Raw genomic sequence first — 22640 nt, 5'->3', positions numbered from 1 at the left:
CCTTGATTCCAGGAGAAGAAAGGGAAAGAACCTACTGAGTGTTGTGAGCTGAGTTCAGGTTGAAGTGAGGACCTGGTGAGCACAGGGTCACTGCCCACAAAAGGGAGGAGGAAGCGGCTGAGCGGTGGTAGGTGGCCTGGTGGGTACATCCTAGGGCTGGGCGGGGAGACATATGAGAACGCTATTGGAGGACAGGCACAAGTGCTACTGAAATGCAAATCCCTGTAGATCTGGAAATGGTCTGGCCCTGGGCTTGAAGCTTAGGCCGAGAGTTGTGTATCCTCACTGTATCTTCAGCTCACTCTAACCCTTATGGAGGTGCTCAAGTCACTCAAGACTACTGGCCAATCAGAGTCTTCACTGGACGAGCCAATCAGAAGAGAAGGCGGGCATTTCCGTGTGCCTTGTTGCAGGATTCGCTTAGTGGCCAAGCCTTCTTAAATGGTCCTGGCTGCTGTGCTCTGTGTCCCGCGGTTGGATTCTGTGAGGCATGCTCTGGCAAGCTCCAAAGTTGCGACATGGTGAGCACATTGTCAGGGCACACAAAGAGGCAGGAGACATGGAGGGCCGGCCAGGCGGGCGGCGGGGACCGGGGGTGGGGGGGAGGAACTGAGCAGTGGGAGCTGGTGTGGTGGGTCTTTCCGGGGGCTGAGTGGGAATTGGCCACTACCTGTGGGGTCTTAGCCACTCACTGGACCCAGAGGCAGTTTCTGAATAACTTCCCTGTAGGGGTGCAACTGTGCAGAGCATTTGGCTTGTGTCTGGAAAGATCCTTGGCGTGATGCCAAACTCAGAAGCCTGGTTTCTACAAGTTCCGTTCATAGCATTTAACATTAAGGTGTAAGATCCATTTGGAGTTATTTTGTGGAGGTTGTGGAAGGCATCTCATGTGCTGGGTAGCAATCCAATATCAAGCTATAATGTAAGAGTAGAATTGATGATGTAAAGGATTTGCTAAAGGTTAGGAGATAGCAAGGCACACCAAGTAGAATTTAGCTGAGAGAGGACTGCCTGCAAAACACCCCACGTGTAAGTAGTAAGCTAACCAGGCCTGTTAGAGATTAGGATGCTAGGATACACAAGATTGTTCACCAGGATTGTCCAGAAATATGGCACCAGACCCTGATTTGCAACCAGCCACTAGGCCCCTCTCCATATCAAAGGGCAGGCCTCTAACAAGCTGATCAATAGGGCATTACAGGATCACAATCAACAGTAAGGCCTGGTGTGCCATAAAGGTTTAGTTTTCTTCTTCAGAAAAGCATAGTTCTGCCACATGGGCAAGATGACACCCGGTGACAACCATTAGAAAAGGTAAAACAAGGGGTTGGGGATTTAGCTCAGTGGTAGAGCGCTTGCCTAGCAAGCGCAAGTCCCTGGGTTCGATCCCCAGCTCCGAGAAAAAAAAAAAAAAAAAAAAGAAAAAAAAAAAAAAGAGAAGAAAAGGTAAAACAACAACAAAACACTGTTTTATTGAGTGCTGGCCTGATCAAGCTAAGCTATCCCTCCTTTTCCTGAGATCCCCATGTTTGAGCTCCTTCTGACACTCAGGGACATGCTTGGCAGAGCCAGTGAGCATCTAGGGCCTAGTCCTTGGGAGCTTTCCCTGGGTCCCTGGGTATAGAGATAAAACAGCTCCCCTAAACCAGGAATATGCTTGGGGCCAGGGCATTTGGGAGAGGGTGCTTAAGATTCTGAGAAAATAACTCTTGCTTGTTGTGGTTTGCTCTGAAGTTTCCTGTATTTTGATGCTAATTCCCCTGCCCCAAGGACAGCTGCTTAGTCACCTCCTCAGAACTCAGGTGACTTCACCAGAACCACCTCCCCATTGAATTTGTAAAGTATAGGTGCCCTCACCAGGTACAGGATAGAAGGAGGCCTGTCAATGGAGGAGAAGGAAGGATGGGCAGGAGAGAAGTTTGAAAGAGGAGGAGGAGACTAGGACAGAAAGGAAGAGGCAGGAGAGAGGAGAGGGGGAGAAGCCATGGCAGGTGATGTTAAGAGTCTGCTCTGTGTATATACAGGTTGTTATCAATGTTCCTAAGGGATGGTTGGTACAGGGCTTTGTATGTTTAAGACGGCAATTATATCTTACCAATTGGATCTAAGATTATTTTGTTGTGTGTTCTTTATGTGGGGGTTTGCGTGTAGGAAAGTGTGCGACTGGGATGTGTTTCTGCCAAGATACCTAGCAGATATCTTGGGGCACTGCTGTGCTGGACCTAGCGGGATAAAAGACCAACAATACCCTCTTTATTTTTACATTTTCACAACATCACTTCCCACCTTATGGGGCTATGGTTCCCAAGGCCACTATAGGCTTGGTAAGGAATATTTTTGAAATACACTGAGTTTCTTGTGGAGCACAGTTTGATTAGACTTTTCCTGAGTGTGTCCCATTATATGATTTTTCTGCTACATTCGTAGTTTAATCTTTCTGCTGACTTCATAGATGTCTCTCGTTTCTTTCCATTTCCCTTTTCTAAACCATATGCAAGGTGATATTCTTCTTAAGCTTATTTAGCTTAAGACCACTCCACCCCCACCCCAGTTTTTATACTTTCTAGCTTCTCCTTTTCCTATGTTTTTCTTCATCTAGGACCTTCCACTTAGGACACTGTCACTAAACTACTGTTTTATGGCACTGGTGTACTTAAGAAACATCCTGGAAATGTCTGCTGTGTAAATGGCCTATCTAAGTGGCCAGACTTGTAGGCTCCAGTTTATATTTAAATTGTTCAAAACTTAACCTGGAAAAAAAAATGGGCTGGGGAGATGGCTCAGCAGTTAAGAACACTGACTGCTATTCCAGAGATCCTAGAAGCAACCACTGTTTCCCCAACCTGCACTCCCAACTTCCCCTCACTTCTATCCTTTCCCCAAGATCCACCCCCCACCCATTTCCTCTTCAAAAAGGAGCAGACCTAACAGACAAAACAAGATAGAAAAAGACAAGGTGAAAGCCTTCATATTAGACAAGGCAACCTGATAGGAAAAATCTCAAGATCAAGCCAAAGAATCAGAGTTACACCTGCTTCTACTCTTAGGAATTCCTCAAAGACACCAAGCTAACAGCCATAACATATCAGCAGAGAACCTGGCATAGACCCATGCTTGCCATTTAAGTTTCTGTAAGATTCCTAGAAATCCAGTCAGTGTTAGTCATGGATTCCCTCTCATGTCAAGGGCCTCAAGTTAAACCAAACATGGGTTGGCGACTCAAACAACTTTGTTACCATCATGCCCCAGCACATCTTAGGAAGGACCCATTGTAGGTGTGTGTGGGTGTTCCGGGCAGAGGGGGGTTTCCAGGTTTCTCTTTCTTCTTTTTAGCCTGTAGAGTACCGTCTCTCCTCAAAGAGACTAGAACAGGGGTGAAGGCTCCAAGCCTTCTCGCTTGACCTCTGCATTCAGTGAACTGTGTGGAATTTGTCCTTAATGATCAGTCCCTGCTGTCAGTTGTCTGAGAGCAAAGTTTGTCCTAGCATCAGCATGGATTGTTGAAGGATCTCAAGGGACCTCCTTGGCCAACAGCTCAACCGAATGTAATTTATTAGCAACATTGAAGCCCTGCCTAGTGTCAAAGGATTGTCAGTTCAAACTCCATATCCTCCATTACTACGAGATTTCATTAGGGTCACCCTGGTCATCCAGGAAGTTGTCATTGTACTGGATTTCTATACTAACTCCCAAATAACCCCTAATTCCAGCTGTTTCTTCCTGCATTGTACTTTCCCCTGCATCCCCCTCAACTGATCCTCCCTACTCCTGTTCCCATCAAACTCTGGTCTCCTCACAGAAATTATTCTATTTCCCCTGTAGAAAGAGATCTGTGCTTCCTCCCTAGAGCCTACCTCTTTAACTAACCCCTCTGGGTTTGATTACTATTTACCTAATAGGTAAGATCCACTTGTAAGTAAATGCATGCCATGATTGTCATTCTGGGTGTGATTTCTTTAGTTGCATTTACTTGCCTGTAAATTCATGATGGCATCTTTTTAAACAGCTGAGTGATTAATGTACCACATTTTTGGTTTACCCCATAGGGCTCAAAGTGAGTCTTAACTACCAGGAGATCCCCCAAGTGAGGAATGAGAATGGAGTTTAATGCAAAGGCAAGAGTTTATTTTCGGGTGTGTCAGGGTCAACCTTCAATCAGCCCCTCATAGCGAGGGACTGGAAGGTGACCCCAATGGCTGTGACAGCAGTTTTTATACTTTCAGAGGTACAGGTTACATTAGCAGGTTTACAGTTCACACTTATATGGCATGCCTTTGAGCTCTTCATCTGGGACCAGAGGGTCAGGCTACTATCAGTACATTCTGCAGGATTTTCAAGAATGTCCCTGCTCCTCCCAAGAACTGTGGTTGGAGAATGGAACTTGTCCTAGCCTTGGCCCGAGGCCTGAAGCTGGGTCCTGCCCTAATCTTAACCAGAGGCAGCTGGCAAAAGCCCTTAGGGTCCCTATAACTTACCTACTTTCCACCAGGCCAAGCCTCCTGATAGCTCTTAGGCTTCAGTAAGAACTAGGGTCCTTCAACCCATTCTTCAGTTGAGGTACTTTTCGGTTGTTTCTAGGTTCTGGCAAGTGTGAATAAATATGCTATGAACATAGGTGAGCAATGGACTTGTGGTAGGGTGGAGCACCTTTTAGATAAATGCCCAAGAGCTTTATACCTGTGATTTGAGAGATGGATTCTCAGGGTTCTGAGGCACCAGGACTCTGAGGAAATGCTCATTTCCATAGTGGCAGTATTAGTTTGCACCCTACAAGCATGGAGAGTTGTTACCCATTCTCTACATCCTTACCAGCATGACTTGTCACTTGTATTGATCTTAGCCCTTCAGACATGTGCAAGATAGATTCTCAAAGTAGTTTTGACTTTCATTTCCTTGATTGCTGAGATGATAATGATTTAAGTATTTCTCAGCTTTTTGAGATTCCTCTTTTGAGAATTCTCTGTTTAGATTTATACCCCCCCCTTTTTTTTTAAAGATTTATTTATTTAATGGGAGTGAGTTCACTGTACCTGTCTTCAGACAGGCCAAAAGAGGGCATCAGGTCCCACTACAGATGGTTGTGAGTGACCATGTGGTTGCTAGGAATTGAACTCAGGGCCTCTGGAATAGCAGTCAGTCCTCTTAACCACTGAGCCATCTCTCTAGCCCCTATACCCCATTTTTCAATTGAATTTTTTGCTTTACAATGTCTAATTTCTTGAGGTCTTCATGTATTTTATATATTAGGCCTCTATAAGATATGGATTTGTTTAAAAAAATATTTTCCCATTCTTTAGGCTGCCAGTTGACTGGGATTCTGCCACTTCTAATCCCCTTTATATATTTATTTTTTTATTTATTGGCAAAGAGGAGAAACAGAATACACAGGATGAGAATTGGCCTGTAATTTCTTAAAATTGTTATTACAATCTTGTAGTTCATGTTTAAAACATTTACTGTCTCTCTTTCTATCTCCTTTCACTTTAGGTACCATTTACGTTGTGTGATTCTATTCATTATAATCTAATTATATTGTTTCTCTGGAAAATGAAAGACCTTCACCTACAATTTTATCTTCTGAAAATTTACTATGTCATGAGTTTCTTGAGGTTTTGATAGTTTGGGAAACAGTTTTAGTGTCCTCTTCTGAAGGCTTGCCTCTCCTCATTTCTTGGCAAATCTGTGTTTTCCAGTTGTTGCAATCATCAATTTTTGGGTTTTGTGTGTGTGTGTGTGTGTGTGTGTGTGTGTGTGTGTGTTGTGTATTGGTTGTACCTGATTAGTCAGCTTCCTTCAAGTGTTGTCTTGTCTTCAACATTATAGACTGTAACCCTAAGTCACATAAGATGCAGTTGAAGCAATTGCTATTCAGTCCTAAGATATTTTGCAAGCTTGGTGTTTTTTTATAATTTTAATTTTGTTTTTGTTTTTTGAGGACAAAGTTTTTCTATGTAGCCCTGGCTGTCCTGAAAGTAGGTATGTAGAACGTGCGGCCTCAAACGTAAATGGTCCACCTGACTCTGGCTCCAGAGTGCCAGGATTAAATGTGGGCCAATGTGCCCAGCTTTTTCTTTATTTGTTCGTTTGTATATTATTGCCTGATGGGTTGGACTGTGGGTTTTGGCACATGTCAAGCATATGCTGCTGTGTTGATCTTCATCCACGTTACAAATTTTGAAATGTGATAGAGAGCATATTCTGTTTCTCAGGATGGCATGTATTAATGACATTCATACATATCATTCATGACATTCATATGCACATCATGTATGCCTAATCCCCATAATAGTCAGAAAATGGCTTCAGAATTCCTGAACTTGGACTAATCAATACTTGTGAAGCTCATTTCTAACTACTGGCAATTGAGGCCAATTATTTTAAGACCAGCAAGACCTCTTCACTGCTGAGCCAGCTCCTGTCCTATGTTGCTTATTTAGGATCAACATTTACATTGCCAATATTTTCAGTTATCTGTTTGTATCTGTTTAAACATTCATTCCCTTTTAGTAAGATCTCATTACTGTTACAGTTTAAACTGGGCTACCTCAAGATTCTGGAAGAAGAATACAGAAGTACAGTGAATGTAATTCTTTGTAGGAACTCTAGTAAAAACCTCTGACTCCTTTCTATCTTTCTTGTTTGTTTGATTGATTTTTCATAGGAGAGACAGGGTCTTAATATGTACCTCTGGCTGTCCTGGATAGACCTCAGATATACCTGCCTCTGCCTCCTGAGTGCTTGAATTAAAGTCATGAGCCTATATGCTCACTTGATATTTTTTTGCAGTTAGTAATTGTTCATACAATTTCTCTGTGCTCAATACTGCGCCTCCTCCTCTCCATTAATTAGCATTTCTCTTGCAAGGCTATATCCTACTCAAAGAGCAAAGAAATGACAGAGGTGAACCTTATTACTCAGTTTTCTTCTAAGATGATTTGGTAATTACATTAGAACGTCTGGGTCAAGAAATAAGTGGGTTAAGCACCAGAAGCATACATTTACAGTGATATCGGTATCATGGTTACTGTTGTACAAATGTATGGGATGTTTCAGGACGCATTGACCTATGATGATGTACATGTGAACTTTACTCGAGAAGAATGGGCTTTGCTGGATCCTTCACAGAAGAGTCTCTATAAAGATGTGATGCAGGAGACCTATAGGAACCTCACTGCTATAGGTAAGACAGTGAATTTTCTTTCAGTTTTTAAAATAAGGAAACAAATGTTCCTTTGTTACTGTTGCTTTTCTGTAACTTCAATTGAGAATAAAGAAGAATGAGGTGAAAAAATCAGGTTCACTGAAGATAGTAACTTGAATGTTGCCTAATTTCCAATAATATATCATACATTTTCTGGTACTGTATTTTAGGTTACAATTGGGAAGACCATAGTTTTGAAGAACATTGTCAAAGTTTCAGAAGATATGGAAGGTAATTTTCATGTGCAAGTTGGTATGAATATGCCTCTGAAGGCATGTTAGTATGTCCTGGAACTTTTAAAGAAACGCCACAGTGTAAAAAAAAAGCCCTTCTTTAAGTGTATTGAGTATTAAATTCTCACAAATCCATGTACCTCAATGTCAGGTGTCTGACTTGTTTTTTGCAAGGCATTCCTCTAAGAAAGAAGACAAAGGAACAAGGCCTTAACAGATCTTACCATTTGAATCATAGCCACATTACAGATACTCTGTTTACCTGCCAATCTGTTTAGTCTCATAACACACACACACACACACACACACACACACACACAGAATAGGTGATAATTTTATTTTTCTAATAGGCAAATATATCATAGTAAAGCTGATTACTCATATACTAACATTGTTAAGTTTAAGTGAGAGGGACAGTTTATAAGAGTCAAGAATGTTGTTGAAGAGAACCCTTAATTCTTATACCATATGTCTATGATGAACAAAAAGTCAAACTGTGTGAATGCAAGTGGAAATATTTCATTTGTTATTTTTACAGGTATATCCTGTGTCACAATGGATACAAGCCATGTGAGCACAAGGATAGTGAAAGGAGCAATGCCCCCCACCCCCAGAACAATTAAGATATATGTAATAGTCCACATTTGAGCAGACTCTCTCAGTGTGACATATTTATAATTCGTTGGTTTCCCAACTTCATTGGGAATATATCCATAAACTCACATAGCAGAAAATCCCTGTGAATACTAGGATTGTGGAAATTTCCTTTCCATTTGTCCTGGTTCACTTGGCTGATGTGATATGCTAATGTAGTGTATTTCACAATAAATGAAAACATATGAATGTACTCAATGTGGTAAATCTCTGAGCTCTTCCATTTCTCTTCAAATATATGAGAAATCTCATAGAGCGAAAGGATGGTGCAAATGTGAACCATGTAATAACACTTTTACCAGCCCATAATGAATGGGAAACCATGAGTGTAAACAAAGTGATACAACCTTAAGATGTGATTTTTCTTTACAATTAGACCAAATTATAAAATTAATTTCCACAGGTAAAAAGATTCATTAGTTTAGTGAATGTGGTAAAGCTTTCCCATGTGCCATCTATCTATCTTTGCAGGCATGAAAGATGTCATACTGGAGAGAAACCATCTGAAAATGCTCAGTGTGGTAAAGCCTTTGCACAACATAGTCATCTCCAAAGACATAAGAGCACACATACTGGAGAGAAACTCTATGAATGTAAGCCACGTGATAAAGCCTTTACATACGATTCTCAGCTTCAAACTCTTGAAAGGATTCATAGTGGAGAAAAACCCTACAAATGTAATCAATGTGGTAAAGCCTTTGAACGTCGTTGTAATCTTGGAAGGCATAAACTAATACATACTGGAAGAAAATCCTACAAATGCAATCAGTGTGGTAAAGCCTTTGCACGACACAGTCATCTCAAAATGCATGGAATAACACATACTGGAGAGAAACCTTACGAATGTGATCAATGTGGTAAAGCCTTTGCATCTCATAGTTATCTCCAAGTACATAAAACAATACATACTGGAGAGAAGCCCTATGTGTGTGATCAATGTGGTAAAGCCTTTGCACATGGTCCTCTTAGATGGCATAAAATAATGCATACTAGGAAAAAAACCTACAAATGCAATCAGTGTGGTAAAGCCTTTGCACGACACAGCCATCTCAAAACGCATGGAGTAACACATACTGGAGAGAAACCTTACAAGTGTGATCAATGTGGTAAAGCCTTTGCATCTCATAGGTATCTCCAAGTACATAAAAGAATACATACTGGAGAGAAGCCCTATGAATGTGATCAATGTGGTAAAGCCTTTGCATCTCATAGTCATCTCCAAGTTCATAGAATAACACATACTGGAGAGAAACCTTACAAGTGTGATCAATGTGGTAAAGCCTTTGCATCTCATAGTTATCTCCAAGTACATAAAAGAATACATACTGGAGAGAAGCCCTATGTATGTGACCAATGTGGTAAAGCCTTTGCACATCTCAGTCATCTCCAAGTTCATGGAATAACACATACTGGAGAGAAACCTTACAAGTGTGATCAGTGTGGTAAAGCCTTTACATCTCATAGTTATCTCCAAGTACATAAAAGAATACATACTGGAGAGAAGCCCTATGTATGTGACCAATGTGGTAAAGCCTTTGCACAACTCAGTCATCTCCAAGTTCATGTAATAACACATACTGGAGAGAAACCTTACAAGTGTGATCAATGTGGTAAAGCCTTTTCATCTCATAGTTATCTCCAAGTACATAAAAGAATACATACTGGAGAGAAGTTCTATGAATGTGATCAATGTGGTAAAGCCTTTGCATCTCATAGTCATCTCCAAGTACATAAAAGAATACATACTGGAGAGAAGCCCTATGTATGTGATCAATGTGGTAAAGACTTTGTAGTTCAGAGGGATCTTAAAAGACATAAAAGAACACATACTGGCGAGAAACCTTACAAATGTAATGAATGTGGTAAAGCCTTTGTATGGAATGGTAGTCTCCGAGCACATAAAGTAATACATACTGGAGAGAAACCTTACAAATGTAATGAATGTGGTAAAGCCTTTGCATGTAACAGTAGTCTCCGAACACATAAAGCAATACATACTGGAGTGAAACCTTTCAAATGTAAGCACTGTGGTAAAGCCTTTGTAGGTCAGAATTACCTTAAAAAGCATGAAAGAATTCATACTGGAGAGAAACTTTACGAATGTAATGAATGTGGTAAAGCTTTTGTATTTGATGCTAGTCTCCGAAAACATAAAGCAGTACATACTGGAGTGAAACCTTAAGAATGTAAGCAATGTGGTAAAGCCTTTGTAGGTCAGAATGACCTTAAAAAGCATGAAAGAATTCATACTGGAGAGAAACCTTACAAATGTAATTAATGAATTAAAGCCTTTGTATGTAATGATAGTCTCCGAAAACATAAAGCAACACATACTAGAGTGAAACCTTATGATTGTAAGCAATTTAGTAAGTTCTTTGCCTCTCATGATCAACTTTGACAACATGAAAGAATTCATACTGGAGAGCAACCTTACAAATGTAGTCAATGTGGTAAAGCCTTTTCACAATCAAGCCACCTCCAACTACATAAAAGAACACAAACATACTAAAGAGTAACCCTATGAATGTAACCAATGTAGTAAAGCCTTTACTGTGATCTTCAAAGGTATGGTGGTTTAAATATACTTGGCCCATGGCAAGTGGCAGTGTTAGGAGGTATGGCCTTTTTGGAGTAGATGTGGCCTTTGAGGATGTATGTCACTGTGGGGGAGGGTGGGCTTTGAGTCCCCATGCTTAAACTCTACCCAGGGCAGAAGAGTCTTCTGGCTGCCTTCTGATCAAGATGTAGAACTCTCTCCTCCAGCACCATGTCTGCTTGGACACTGACATTCCTTCCACCTTGATAATAGACTGAACCTCTGAATCTGTATACCTCCCCTCCCCCCAATTAAATGTCCTTTCTAAGAGTTGCCTTGGTCATGGTATCTTTTCACAGCATTAAAACCCAAATTAACACAAACAGCATAAAAGATACCACATTAGAGAGAAACTATGAATGTACTAAATATGGTGAAGCCTTTGCACATTTTTTTTTTTTGGTTCTTTTTTTTTTTTTTGGAGCTGGGGACCGAACCCAGGGCCTTGCGCTTCCTAGGCAAGCGCTCTACCACTGAGCTAAATCCCCAGCCCCGCCTTTGCACATTTCAATAGTTCTCACTATAACAAAAGTATTCATACTTCCATTCACTGAAACCCTGTGAATGCAGAAAATAACATTCTTGAGAAAAGCCTTATGAATGGGCTCAGTGTGGTAAAATCTTTGTGAAATCTGCATAAATACCTAACAATTCAAAAACATGGTCATAGTAAATGCCAGGAGTCTATTGGAAACGAGTTAGAAGGGTAGGGATTATGATTAGTGTTGTTGGGTGTGAAGTTAGTGCTAGAAAGTTAGGGGTTAGGGTTAAACCGTTGCGGGGCGGTGTGGGTTAAGGTTGGGGACAAGACGGGTAGGGTTAGGTTGGCGTTTAGTTTTAGAGGGTTAGGAAAATGTGAAATTGGGGAAGGAAATGGGAGGAGGTTGGCTGTGGTACAGGGAGGGATGAAAATGATATATAGTATTCATAAAATCCTCAAATACAAAAACAATCAAGTTGAAAAGCTTCGATGTAAATAGTTTGAGGCGTAAGGAGAGTTGTTACTACATACATTAATGAAATTCAGGAAAATCATTAGGTCTTATCTTAGAAATCATTTATTCCAATAAAGTGGAAAACTCTAAAATAAAGCACATAGATTTCTGGATGTATATAACCTACCAAATGTAGATCGTGAATATCTAAAAAAAAAAAATTGAAAAAAAAATTGAGCAGCTTTGTAGAAAGCAGTACAAGTGAAGTTGTGGTCAAATATTTACCAAATAAAATTACCAGACCTTCAATGAAATACTAACACAAATCCTTTTCAAACTATGCTATTAAATAGCAAAGGAAGGTTACATTACCATACTCTTTATGAAGTTACTATTAGCCTAATACTGAAACCAGATAAACACAGACCAATCTCCACCATTTATGGTGCAATTTATATGCAGAATTTCTTTAAAAATACCTTCAAACTATTCAAAAATAAATCAAAAAATTACCATTGTCAAATTGGTTTATTCCAGAGATGTAGTGCTGGCTCAGTATGTCAATATATTTTATACATTTCTCTAATCTTTTGTTTTTTGATAGAATAGAAATCATAACATTTCAATCATGTCAAATATCCCATAGAAACTCAGAATATAAGAAACACATCTCACCATAATAATATATATTTCAAGCAGTAGACTTATCAACCAGTGAAAATGTACTGAGAAAGAAATCTGGGAAATAATCCCATTCAAAACAAAGTAAAGGGGTTGGAGATTTAGCTCAGTGGTAGATCGCTTGCTTAGGAAGCGCAAGGCCCTGGGTTTGGTCCCCAGCTCCGGAAAAAAAAAAAAAAAAAAAAAAAAAACAACTTAAAAATCCGAGCGCCCCACCCCCAAAATCTCTTGAATTAAACCTGACCAAGGATGTGAAAGACCTCTATAATGAAAACTTTATAGATACTGAATAAAATTAAAGAGGACACTAGAAGATGGAAAGACCTTGCATGCTCATGGGATGGCCATACTTCCAAAATCAATCTACAGATTCAATGCAATCCCAAGAGAAATTAAGGGGGAATATTGTCAAAATACATTACATAATGCATGAAAACCCTATAATCCCATTATTCTGTATAACAAGTATTAAGACATTTTTGAAAGCTTTAGATCCAAGCTGGTTTTAGGAACACAGACAGTCACACACATGCATATGACAAAACTGAAAAATACCAGTCAGACATATGATGTTCTGCCAGTAAACCCAGCTGTGTTGAGCCGGTGCCTGGGATTCATTGTCAAGACAGCTTAGCCTAAATTACTAATCTCAAGTGAGAGACCCAACTTCAAAAACGAGGTCAACAATTGTCCAAGAAATGCATGCAAACATATATGAAAACTATATACAAATGGAACATAATTCAGACTAAAAGCTGTGGCCCATACCAGAACATAGATGCCCCAAGGGATTTACACAAAAAGAAATAACCCAGTTGCCAAGAGACAAATACTATATGATGTTATTTGTGCAAGGAGCCTAGAGAAAACAAATTGGAAGCAATGGAAAGCAGCATGGTGGTTGCCAAGGGCTTTGAGAGGGAGAACTGAAGAGCTGGTATTTATTGAATATAGAATTTCAGTTTGAAATGGTAAAAGAACTGTGATGCATGGGAATCATAATCCCACAATACAGTGAATGTACTTCATGCCAATCAAGTATCAACTTAATCAACTTAGATAAAAATGATAGCTTTCATATTATGTATATTTTACAAGAATAATAAAAGTCCTCCATCGCCATAAAGTGATAAGGAGGTTGGGCCCTGTATAGCTGCAACTCAGTAACAGCAATGTTAATCTACTTTGGTGAGTTTCCTAACGGTTTCACTGCATTTAGATACCTGTACCTTGAAAATAAAGTAATGTTAAAATGTCTACCAAGGTCTTTTCTGAGGTATCTTGAAATCTCAAAGGAAACTCATTTGAGTGACTTGGTGTAATGGAGGCAGCTGTTGGCTGGGAGGTGCTGAGAAGAAGGCAGAATCATAGAGAAGCCTGAGTGCTCTGCACAGCACTAACTCCCAGGCAGTACTTAGTTTACTTTCCTTTATAAAACTTTACAGAATGAAATTGTATGCCTATCTGGTTGATTAACCACATGTACTTTCACAAGAAGTCAGCATTAGATGCGTCCTTTGTCCTCAAATGTCTTTTTTTTAAGGTATGTCACTGAGGCTATGGTACATGTTGCTTGAACACCCCACCCCACTCCAGGCTGCAGTGGTGGCGGCCTGCAACATGCAAGGATTTTTTTTTCTTCACTAAATGTTTGTGTCATCTTTGGCTGTCGAGAGATGTTTAAATTCATGCTGGCATAAGAATATATGCTCAATGCCTCTTTAGATATTTAGAGTAAAGTTTTGTGTAACAAATATCACTTTATTACTCCTAGGATGGCGAGCCTCCTCGAGACAGAATAAGCAGTAAACAACACAACACTTAGCATTCAAGATTGAGCGACACAGATTACAGCTCTGAGTCCCACACCAATGGAGTGCTAGAAGCATCTTAGAACCTTCAACTGTAAAACTGACTAAATAGCACATACCATTCGGGATTACTGTAAAACTAAGGGTGAAGTGTGTAAGACTGTGCATGCCCTGTCACGTAATGGACACCAAATAAACATTAGTTACTATTTCTGTCACTGGTGTTTGTGTTATTAGAGAGCTTATGCAGGATAGGGGACAACACTAAGTGTGCACTGGTAAACATGATCCCCCCCCCAACACACACACAGAATTAGGAATGATGAGAGATTGAGACTGAGACAACTCTAGCAGTTAACATTTTGGGTTGTTTCAATGACTCCCTTTTCACTTGGTCTTGCTACCTCTGAACATTGCTAATATCCAACCCAACTTTTTATCTGTTTTTAAAAACAAAAATACATAAAATGGACTATTAAAGCAAGCTGACAACTGCTTTTCCTTTTCTTTTTCTTTTTAAATTATTTTTAAAGATTTATTCATTTTATTATATATAAGTACACTGTAGCTGTCTTCAGATAAACCGGAAGCGAGCATCGGATCTCTTTACAGATGGTTGTGAGCCACCATGTGGTTGCTGGGAATTGAACTCAGGATCTCTGGAAGAGTAGTCAGGTGCTCTTAACCACTGAGCCATCTCTCCAGCCCGCTTTTTCTTTTTTTTTTAATATTTATTTTTAGTATGTGTGGGAGTGCGAGGCACCCTCAGAGACTAGAAGTGTCTCGTCCCCTAGAGCTGGAGTTAGAAGCAGCTGTGAACCTTGCAATGTGGATTCTGGGAACCAGGCCTTGGTCCTCTTCAATGGTAGTCTGTGCCCTTAACCACTGAGCCTTCTCCCCAGCCCCAAAAATGCTTCTCTTGAAGAAAGGAACACATGTTTTAAAATTGCATCACATTACCTAGTAAGGACTATCACAAACAACAGATGCTGTTAAAAAAAATACAGGTTGTGATTTAGCAATTACGAGCTAGAAGACGTGCACAGTGCAACCGGTGTCCCTCTAACTGACCTCAGCCTCTGTCAGATTTGCATCAGATGTAGTAATGGAGCCTCAGGTGGGAGGTTCTCAAAGACTGGACACAATATTTCCCATCAAGTTTGCAGAGCAAATCCATGTTATCCCCAACTATTGTATAGTTTTCAAACCTGCAACTTTCCATAAATGATTTTTACTATTCGTTCTAAAAAACAAAAAAGCTCAACAACAACAAGAGAAAACCCCAGCATGCTGTTTCCTGACATTTTGTGTATTTCAGTTCCCCTAGAAAGACTGGGGCCCAAAGCTTCTGAACCATGTTGTGCTGTACTTAAGGACAGTAATGCATTAACACACTTTTCTCCCATGTAATTTATTTTAATGATTTTATTCCAGCATGTCTTCAGAGGGCAGAGGGGAAATTCCATTCACCCCTATCATATTTTGCCCTGCCCTGCTGCAAATCAGCTCAGTTGCTTACCAATGGCAAAGTTTTAATGCAGGTTTGTTTTTGTTTTTTTCTTTTTCTTTAAAATCAGGGGTACAGTGTTTCTAAACAGAAAGAACTGCACTAAGTCCATTAGTAGACACCAAATAGCTTTGAGACTAGGTCTTTCTGGAAACACCTTCAATAATGTCAGTTTAGGGTGCTAACAGAAGCAGGCCACTTGAGAAATCATTTTAAACCAAAACAAGGAAATCCACCCATTCCTTGAAATAAGAGACTGCTGAGGTGATCCAGGATGACAATCCCTCCATCAAAGACAGGTCCAGTCAGGTAGAATTTACTTGAATGATGGTCGCTCTCAGCTCTCGAAGTGTCTGTTCAAACTCCGAGGTCCAATTCTGTAACAGATGCTGTGAAAGACTCTTAGACAGATTAGCAGCTCGGGTAAATTTGACATATTATATGGAGGTGACAGAAAGGCCTGGGAGTTTTTGCTCACAGCCAAGCTGGGCCAGTTGCCATCGAATGTCTAATTGCTCTCGGACCAGATCTATACGTTGGTTGACAAGCATAAGGCCTCCCTATGTCTGAGTATTGGCCGAGGCCTGTCTGTCCCGAGCCACAGAGATGGTGGCCGATAAATCATTGATAGTTTGGGTTGTCTGTACTGAATTTGACAAGGCCAATGCCGAGGCAGTAACCGAGGCAGCGACTGCTGTCGTAGCAATAATGCCAGCAATAATTGCAGAAGTACCAAAATCTCTTTTTCCTCTAAATAAGGTCATGGTCCCCGGGGTATCAACAGGGATCGGGATAAAGCGAGGCATGCGGGTAACTACTGCGATATTTTACATGAGTAGCTGTCCAGACAGAGGCAGCAGGTTTGATGTTCCCCGTCCAGGAAAATGACAACCGTCCCTTTTCGCCCTTTCCTCCAAGTAGCATCGCCATGGGCGTAAGATCAGTGCAGCTACCATTAACACAATGTAAGGCCACCACCATAGAGAACTGTGGCGTTAGCCACAATGTCCTCCTCACCAGTTCCCCATGTGGCCTCCCTTAACCAAGCAGAATATTGATTACATAACATAATGCAAGGGAGATCAAAAGATGTTTTGTTGAATATGCTAAAACAAAGGCTGCCCTTAAGGGGAATAGTCCTATTTTCTTTTAGTCGTTCAACCTGTGGATCCTCAGGTAAATTCAACCTGTGGATCCTCAGGTAAATAGGCCAACCCTAAATCCCTGTTAGTGGTACATAACCGGCATCGGGAGTGGAAAGGTTGACATTATTCCCCATCTTAGCTTGCCCTGCACCGTGGCTGGCATCCATGGAAGAAGAGTGAGGAGGTGCAGGAGTCCCAGTCCCTTCTTGATCACTTGCTGTGATGCTCCGAGTAAGTCGTCCTGGGATCCATATGGGATTTTCATTGTCGTGTGGAAAAACACAGACAGATTCCCTGGATCTTATTAAAACAGGATCCGGGCCTTTCCATTCATTTGTCAATACATCCTTCCATTTGACTAATTCTTTTGTCCTCTAGGGCTCTGAGCAATGTCGCTCAGCCGCTGTTTGTCCAGCTTCATCAAGATTTAAAATTTTAAGGTTAAAAGGGCCAGAGCAGTGACCATTCAGGGTGTTGGGGGGAGTTCTATCATAATTCCCCCTCTTTGTTTTATTAAATATGATTTGAGCGTCCGATGAGCACGCTCTATGATTCCCTGTCCTTGAGGGTTGTAGGGCAGGCCCCTCAGGTGGGTAACCTGCATCTGAGCAGAAAACTGATGGAATTTTTGAGATGTGTAGGCGGGTCCATTGTCAGTTTTTACACATTTCGGCTTTCCCCAAGCACTCCATGCTTCAAGTTAGTGCTGAATGACATGTGTTGTTTTTTCTCCTGTAAGTGGGGTTGCATGTAGAATGCCAGAACATGTGTCTATAGATACATGCACATACTGTAAATTTCCAAAAGTAGAATTATGAGTTACATCCGTTTGCCAGATTTGCAATGGCTGTATTCCTCTCGGGTTGACCCCGATGTGAGGAACTGGGAGGAACTGGGAGCACTGTTGGCATTGGGTGACTATATCACGTGCCTCTTTTCTAGTTATAGAGAAGCGGTGGCGTAAAGTTTCTCAGGTGACATGGAAATTGCCATGAAAGGCTTTAGCGGCCTCTAAAGGAGAGGCCAGGGCCACAGCTATCATTTTTGTGGCTTTGTCAGCCAAATCATTCTCTGAACTCATTGGGCCAGGGAGTCCAGAATGGGCCCGTATGTAATGTATACAGGGAATCTTTTATCTAATAGGATAATTTGGATTTTTCGGAAAATATCTGCCACCTTACTAGTGGTTTTAATTATACCGGCGGTTTCAAGAATACTAACAGCATTAACCACATAGGAGGAATCTGAAACAATATTTAGAGGAACCTGGAATTTTTCAATGACCTCCATGACCACTAGGCATTCTACCACTTGGGGTGAGGTTTCAAAATATTGTCGTGAGAATTCTTGGGAGTTTACCACATATGCTCCCACCCCTGTTTTTGACCCATCCGTATACACTGTTATCCCCTCCTTTAATGGTCTGTGGGATGTGACGCGAGGGAAAACAACAGGTTGTAATCTTGCAAAACACAATAGGGGGGGTTTAGGATAATGATTATCTATCTTCCCTGTAAAAGATGTGAGCAGCACTGCCCAATCATCAGAGGTAGCGGCTAGAGTTTGGACCTGGTAGGGTGTATATGGGATAATCAAGGATTGGGGTGGAGTCCCAAAATGACAGATGGCAGCTTTTAGGCCCTTAATAGCCAGATGTGCTACTGCGGCTGGATACCAATCAATAATCTTCACAGGGGAAGCATGTGGATGGATCCATAACAGTGGACCTTGTTGCCATAAAACTGCAGTGGGTAAATCCTTGGTATCTAGTACACAGAGTGAAAAAGGTAGAGACCAATCAATGCGTTGCAATTGGGCCTGTTTTATGGCATCTTCTACTTTTAGTAAGGCCTTGGTTGCAGCGGGAGTTAGCACACGAGGGGAGGTGATGTGGCCGTCCCCTTCCAATATTTCAAGCAAAGGTTTTAATTCCGCGGAAGGGATTTTCAAAAATGGTCTCAACCAGTTGATATCTCCCAAGAGCTTCTGAAAGTCATTAAGAGTATGGAGGAGGTCTCTACGGATTTCCAGTTTCTGGGGTATAATCTTATCAGGGAAAATAATGGATCCTAGAAAATGACCTGTGTCGGCAATTTTGACCTTTTCTCTAGCAATATGTAAGTCCCATTGTTTAATGGTTTTTTGTAATAAGGAATAGGCTTGTTTGAGTAATTCTAAGTCTTTATGACACATCAATATATCATCCATGTAATGGATTAACAGTAAATTTGGATAGGTCTCCCTGACTGGTTTGAGGGCTTCCTGAACATATAACTGACACATTGTAGGGCTGTTGGCCATGCCTTGAGATAGGACCTTCCACTGTATCTTTTATCAGGTTCAGTATGATTAATTGATGGGACAGTAAAAGCAAACCTGGGCTTATCAGGGGGGTAAAGCAGAATAGAGAAAAAACAATCCTTGATATCTATTATTACCAAATTCCAATCTTTTTGTAGGGCCGAGAGTATAGGAAGGCCCTGCTGAATGGGTCCAATGGATTCCATCTGATCGTTAATGGCCCTCAAGTCATGGAGTAGTCGCCATTTTCCTGATTTTTTCCTTATTACAAAAATTGGGGTGTTCCAAGGAGAGGTGGGGGGCTCCAAATCCCAATCTTAATTGTTCATCCACCAGTCCTGTAGCTGCCTGTAATTTCTCAGAGGTTAATGGCCACTGGGGAACCCACACCGCGTTCTCCATCCTCCATGGTATGGGTCGTGCTGCCCCAATGGCGCCTAGAAAAAACCCAGGCCTTGTTTATGGGGGTTGGCGATCGGTTCAATGGGCGTGAGACAACCCTGTTCTAATCGCTCTAGGCCTTTCCCTTCCTTATAGCCCATCCTTGACATCATGTGGGCCACTTGTCGGGGGTATTCATTACATAAGGTCAGTCCCATGGTCTGCATAACATCCCTCCCCCAAAGATTAACAGGCAGGGGAAGTACATAAGGAATAAATTGTCCCCGTCGGCCATCGGCAGTTGTCCAAGTTAGAGTGGCAGAGCTGATCATAGGGCATGACTGGTAGCCTAATCCTTGTAGCAAGTGAGAAGATTTTGTGGTAGGCCATGATTGAGGCCACCATTTTGAGGAAATTATACTTTTATCAGCCCCAGTATCCAGTATGCCTTCGAATTTCTTTCCATTAATTTCTAAGCTCAATTTTGGGCGGTTGTTAAGGTGAACCACCAAATATGCCGAATCATGACCAGTGGACCCCATGGGTAACTTGGTATCCTGTATCGTGGCCTGGGAGCACGGAAGGAGTAATAACTGTGCTATTCTATCTCCTTTACTTATGGAAAAAAACCCCATCGGGACTTGAACAAAGAATCTGAACATCAAGAGAGCTCTGAGCTTCAACAAGGCCTGGATGGACTATCAGTCCTTGTAGGGCGAGAGATCCTCTCCCAAGGACAAGGCCTACGGTTCCCAGGGGTAGAGGCCCCACAGTCTGAGCAGGAATTGGCTGAATGCCCATCTGGGGCATTAGAAAGGAGTCTGAGGCGGCACACAGGTCCAATTTTGTGTCGCCTCTTGGGGGACCTCCTCTGCTGGGGTCGTGACCCTGTGAAAGCGGTTCCCATATCTTTGAGGGCACTGGGACTGGGGGCCCACCAGCCCGTTTTTTGACATCTCATTAGGCCGAGTCTCCAAAGGAGGGAGTAGTTTGCCTTTAATGTCTCTCACTGATCAGCACTGGTCAGCCCTATGGTAGCCTTTGCCACATCAGACACAGAGGGTTGCAGACCCCCTGTCTCTTTTTGTCATCCTGCAGTCTCTTTTTAGATGGCCTGTTTTCCACATTGAAAGCATGATCTTTTATCCGTCCCTTTAACAGGGCGTTGATGGGACTGGAGAATGGCGGCCGCCAGGCCTGAGTTAGTAAGGGGCCCTCCAAGTTCCCTGCAGACTCTAAACCAATCCTGTAGCCCTTTATTTCTTCGGGGGGCTATGGCTGCTCGGCACTCCTGGGTGGCTTGCTCGAAAACGAGCTGTTCTATAAGTGGTGCTGCTTGTTCAGGATCGCCAAAGATTCATCCTGCAGCCTCTGTCATTCTAGCTACAAAATCTGAGAAATTTTCCTGGGGTCCCTGAATGATTTTTGTAAGTTGATTATCGATCCCTCCTCTCCTGGACAGTGCTTTCCAGGCTCTAATAGCCATGCTGGAGACTTGAGCATAGGCGCCCCAGTGGTAAGCAGACTGATCAGCTGCAAAGCGGCCCTGTCCTGTTAAGAGTTCGAAAGTCCATTCCTCTTGCTCAGGTATTAAGGCCGTAGCATTCGCTCTGGCCTGTGTTTGGGCTGCCTCATACCAGAGCGCTTTCCATTCCATGTATTGGCCCATGCTGGCAAGGGCTGCCTTAGCAATCATCTGCCAATCAGCTGGTGTCAATGCCATCATGGCCAACCTGTTGAGTTGTGTTAGAGTAAAGTTGGCCATGACTCCATACTTTCTAACTGATTCCGCTAATTCCTTAATCTGATTATATTCAACAGGGGCATGGACCCGTCCTCCCTCCGGAGTCTCAAAGACAGGAAATGTCATACTCAGCTTTCTTTTCACCCTCTCCGGGACTAGTGAGAAGGCGCGTGAGCGTGTCTCATATGGAGGGGGCGCCGCTGGTGGCGGCCGCGCTAGAAGGCTTCTATTACTTCCCCTACATTCATCGGGGTAATATCTTTCCTCCTCATATTTAGCTGCTTCCTCATCTAGCTCGGCCTCCTCCTCTGAGTCTAAGGTTTTATTTTCAGAGCTTTCAGAACTGTCCAGATTCAGCGCTTCTAGCTCTTTTACAGGGTATAGACTGGCTTCCCCTCCTGGTTTATGTGTAGAGGAGGAAGTACTGGAATCTGAAAATTTCAACGCTCCCTTGTCTGCGGACTTACCGGGAGGGCCTTTTTTCTTTTTTAGGACGTCCTTTTTCTGGCGCGCGCCCAACCTCTCACTACGTTCGGTTTCTGACATACTGTCCCGGACTACCTCGAGAGTGGCCTGTCCTTCTACTACTGCTGCCTTACACGTTTCATTCTTTAAACAATACTTAACCAGCTTCCATATAGCTTTGGTCCCTAGGCGCAGATCCTCTTCCGCCAATTTTCTGTCAAGGTCCTTTCCAAGTTTGTTCCATGAGGCAATTATAAATGAGCCTGAACAGGCAAACCAAGGAGCCACCCTCTCTACCTCCTTCCAAAGTGTTTAAGTGTTTTTCCTCCAATTTTGATGTCCCTCTGCTTTAACACTGTTTCCAAGGCCGTGACCACAGACTGTGAGGATCCCATGATGGGCCAGGAACGCCAGCGGCTTATCTATGTCTGTCTGACAAGGCGTGAGGTGAAAGGGTAGAGACGGACACGCTGCTCTCTTATGTATGGGAGTCTTACACGTGCCTCCCCGGACGATGCCGCTTATCTACATCAGCCTTATCGAGTCCTTGCTCCTCTACCGTCAAAATCGAAGGTAAAAGGGAGCTGCGCGAAGCTCACTTATATACGAGAGACTGAGACGCGCCTTCACCTGCTGTGATCGTCCTTTTAACAGCAAAAACGGTGAAAACAGAACATAGGGTGGCTCCCAGGACAAATACTATAGCCTCAACAAATCCTTCCCAAGGCGGTGACAACCCCAAACCAAAGTCCAAGAGAGGCCTGCCTCTCCAAACTTACCTACCTGCAGTTCTGAATCCTCCTTGTCGCCAAGGGATCTCCGAAGGTGCTGACGATGGCAAGGTCTTTCCCGGGTTTTCGGCACCAGATGTCCCACGCTACATCTCGCCAGCAGGAACGACGCGGCACACACAGGATTCTACTGCAGAAAAGCTTTAATGCGTCTTGAGAGGGAGAGCATAAGCTTACAATGCAGAGATGCCGAGT

At 42.2% G+C, this 22640-nt stretch overlaps 1 protein-coding gene and 1 pseudogene across 1 annotated transcript; one reads left to right on the top strand and one right to left on the bottom strand.

The window, feature by feature from the left end:
• Positions 1-7017: 7017 nt before the first annotated feature.
• LOC148006793 (uncharacterized) lies at positions 7018-10635 on the top strand. The gene is given in 4 exon segments (XM_087596724.1): positions 7018-7180; positions 7372-7432; positions 8812-10297; positions 10460-10635. Coding segments are annotated over 4 exon segments (1848 nt in total). The 3' UTR covers positions 10598-10635.
• Positions 10636-17137: 6502 nt separating this feature from the next.
• Positions 17138-21735, bottom strand: LOC148006792 (igE-binding protein pseudogene; annotated as a pseudogene).
• Between the last annotated feature and the right edge of the window lie 905 nt (positions 21736-22640).

Source organism: Rattus norvegicus, chromosome 1 (assembly GCF_021556685.1).
Source record: "Rattus norvegicus strain SHRSP/BbbUtx chromosome 1, alternate assembly SHRSP_T2T, whole genome shotgun sequence".
Lineage (NCBI taxonomy): Eukaryota > Metazoa > Chordata > Mammalia > Rodentia > Muridae > Rattus > Rattus norvegicus.
This window is presented reverse-complemented; position numbering and strand designations above follow the sequence as displayed.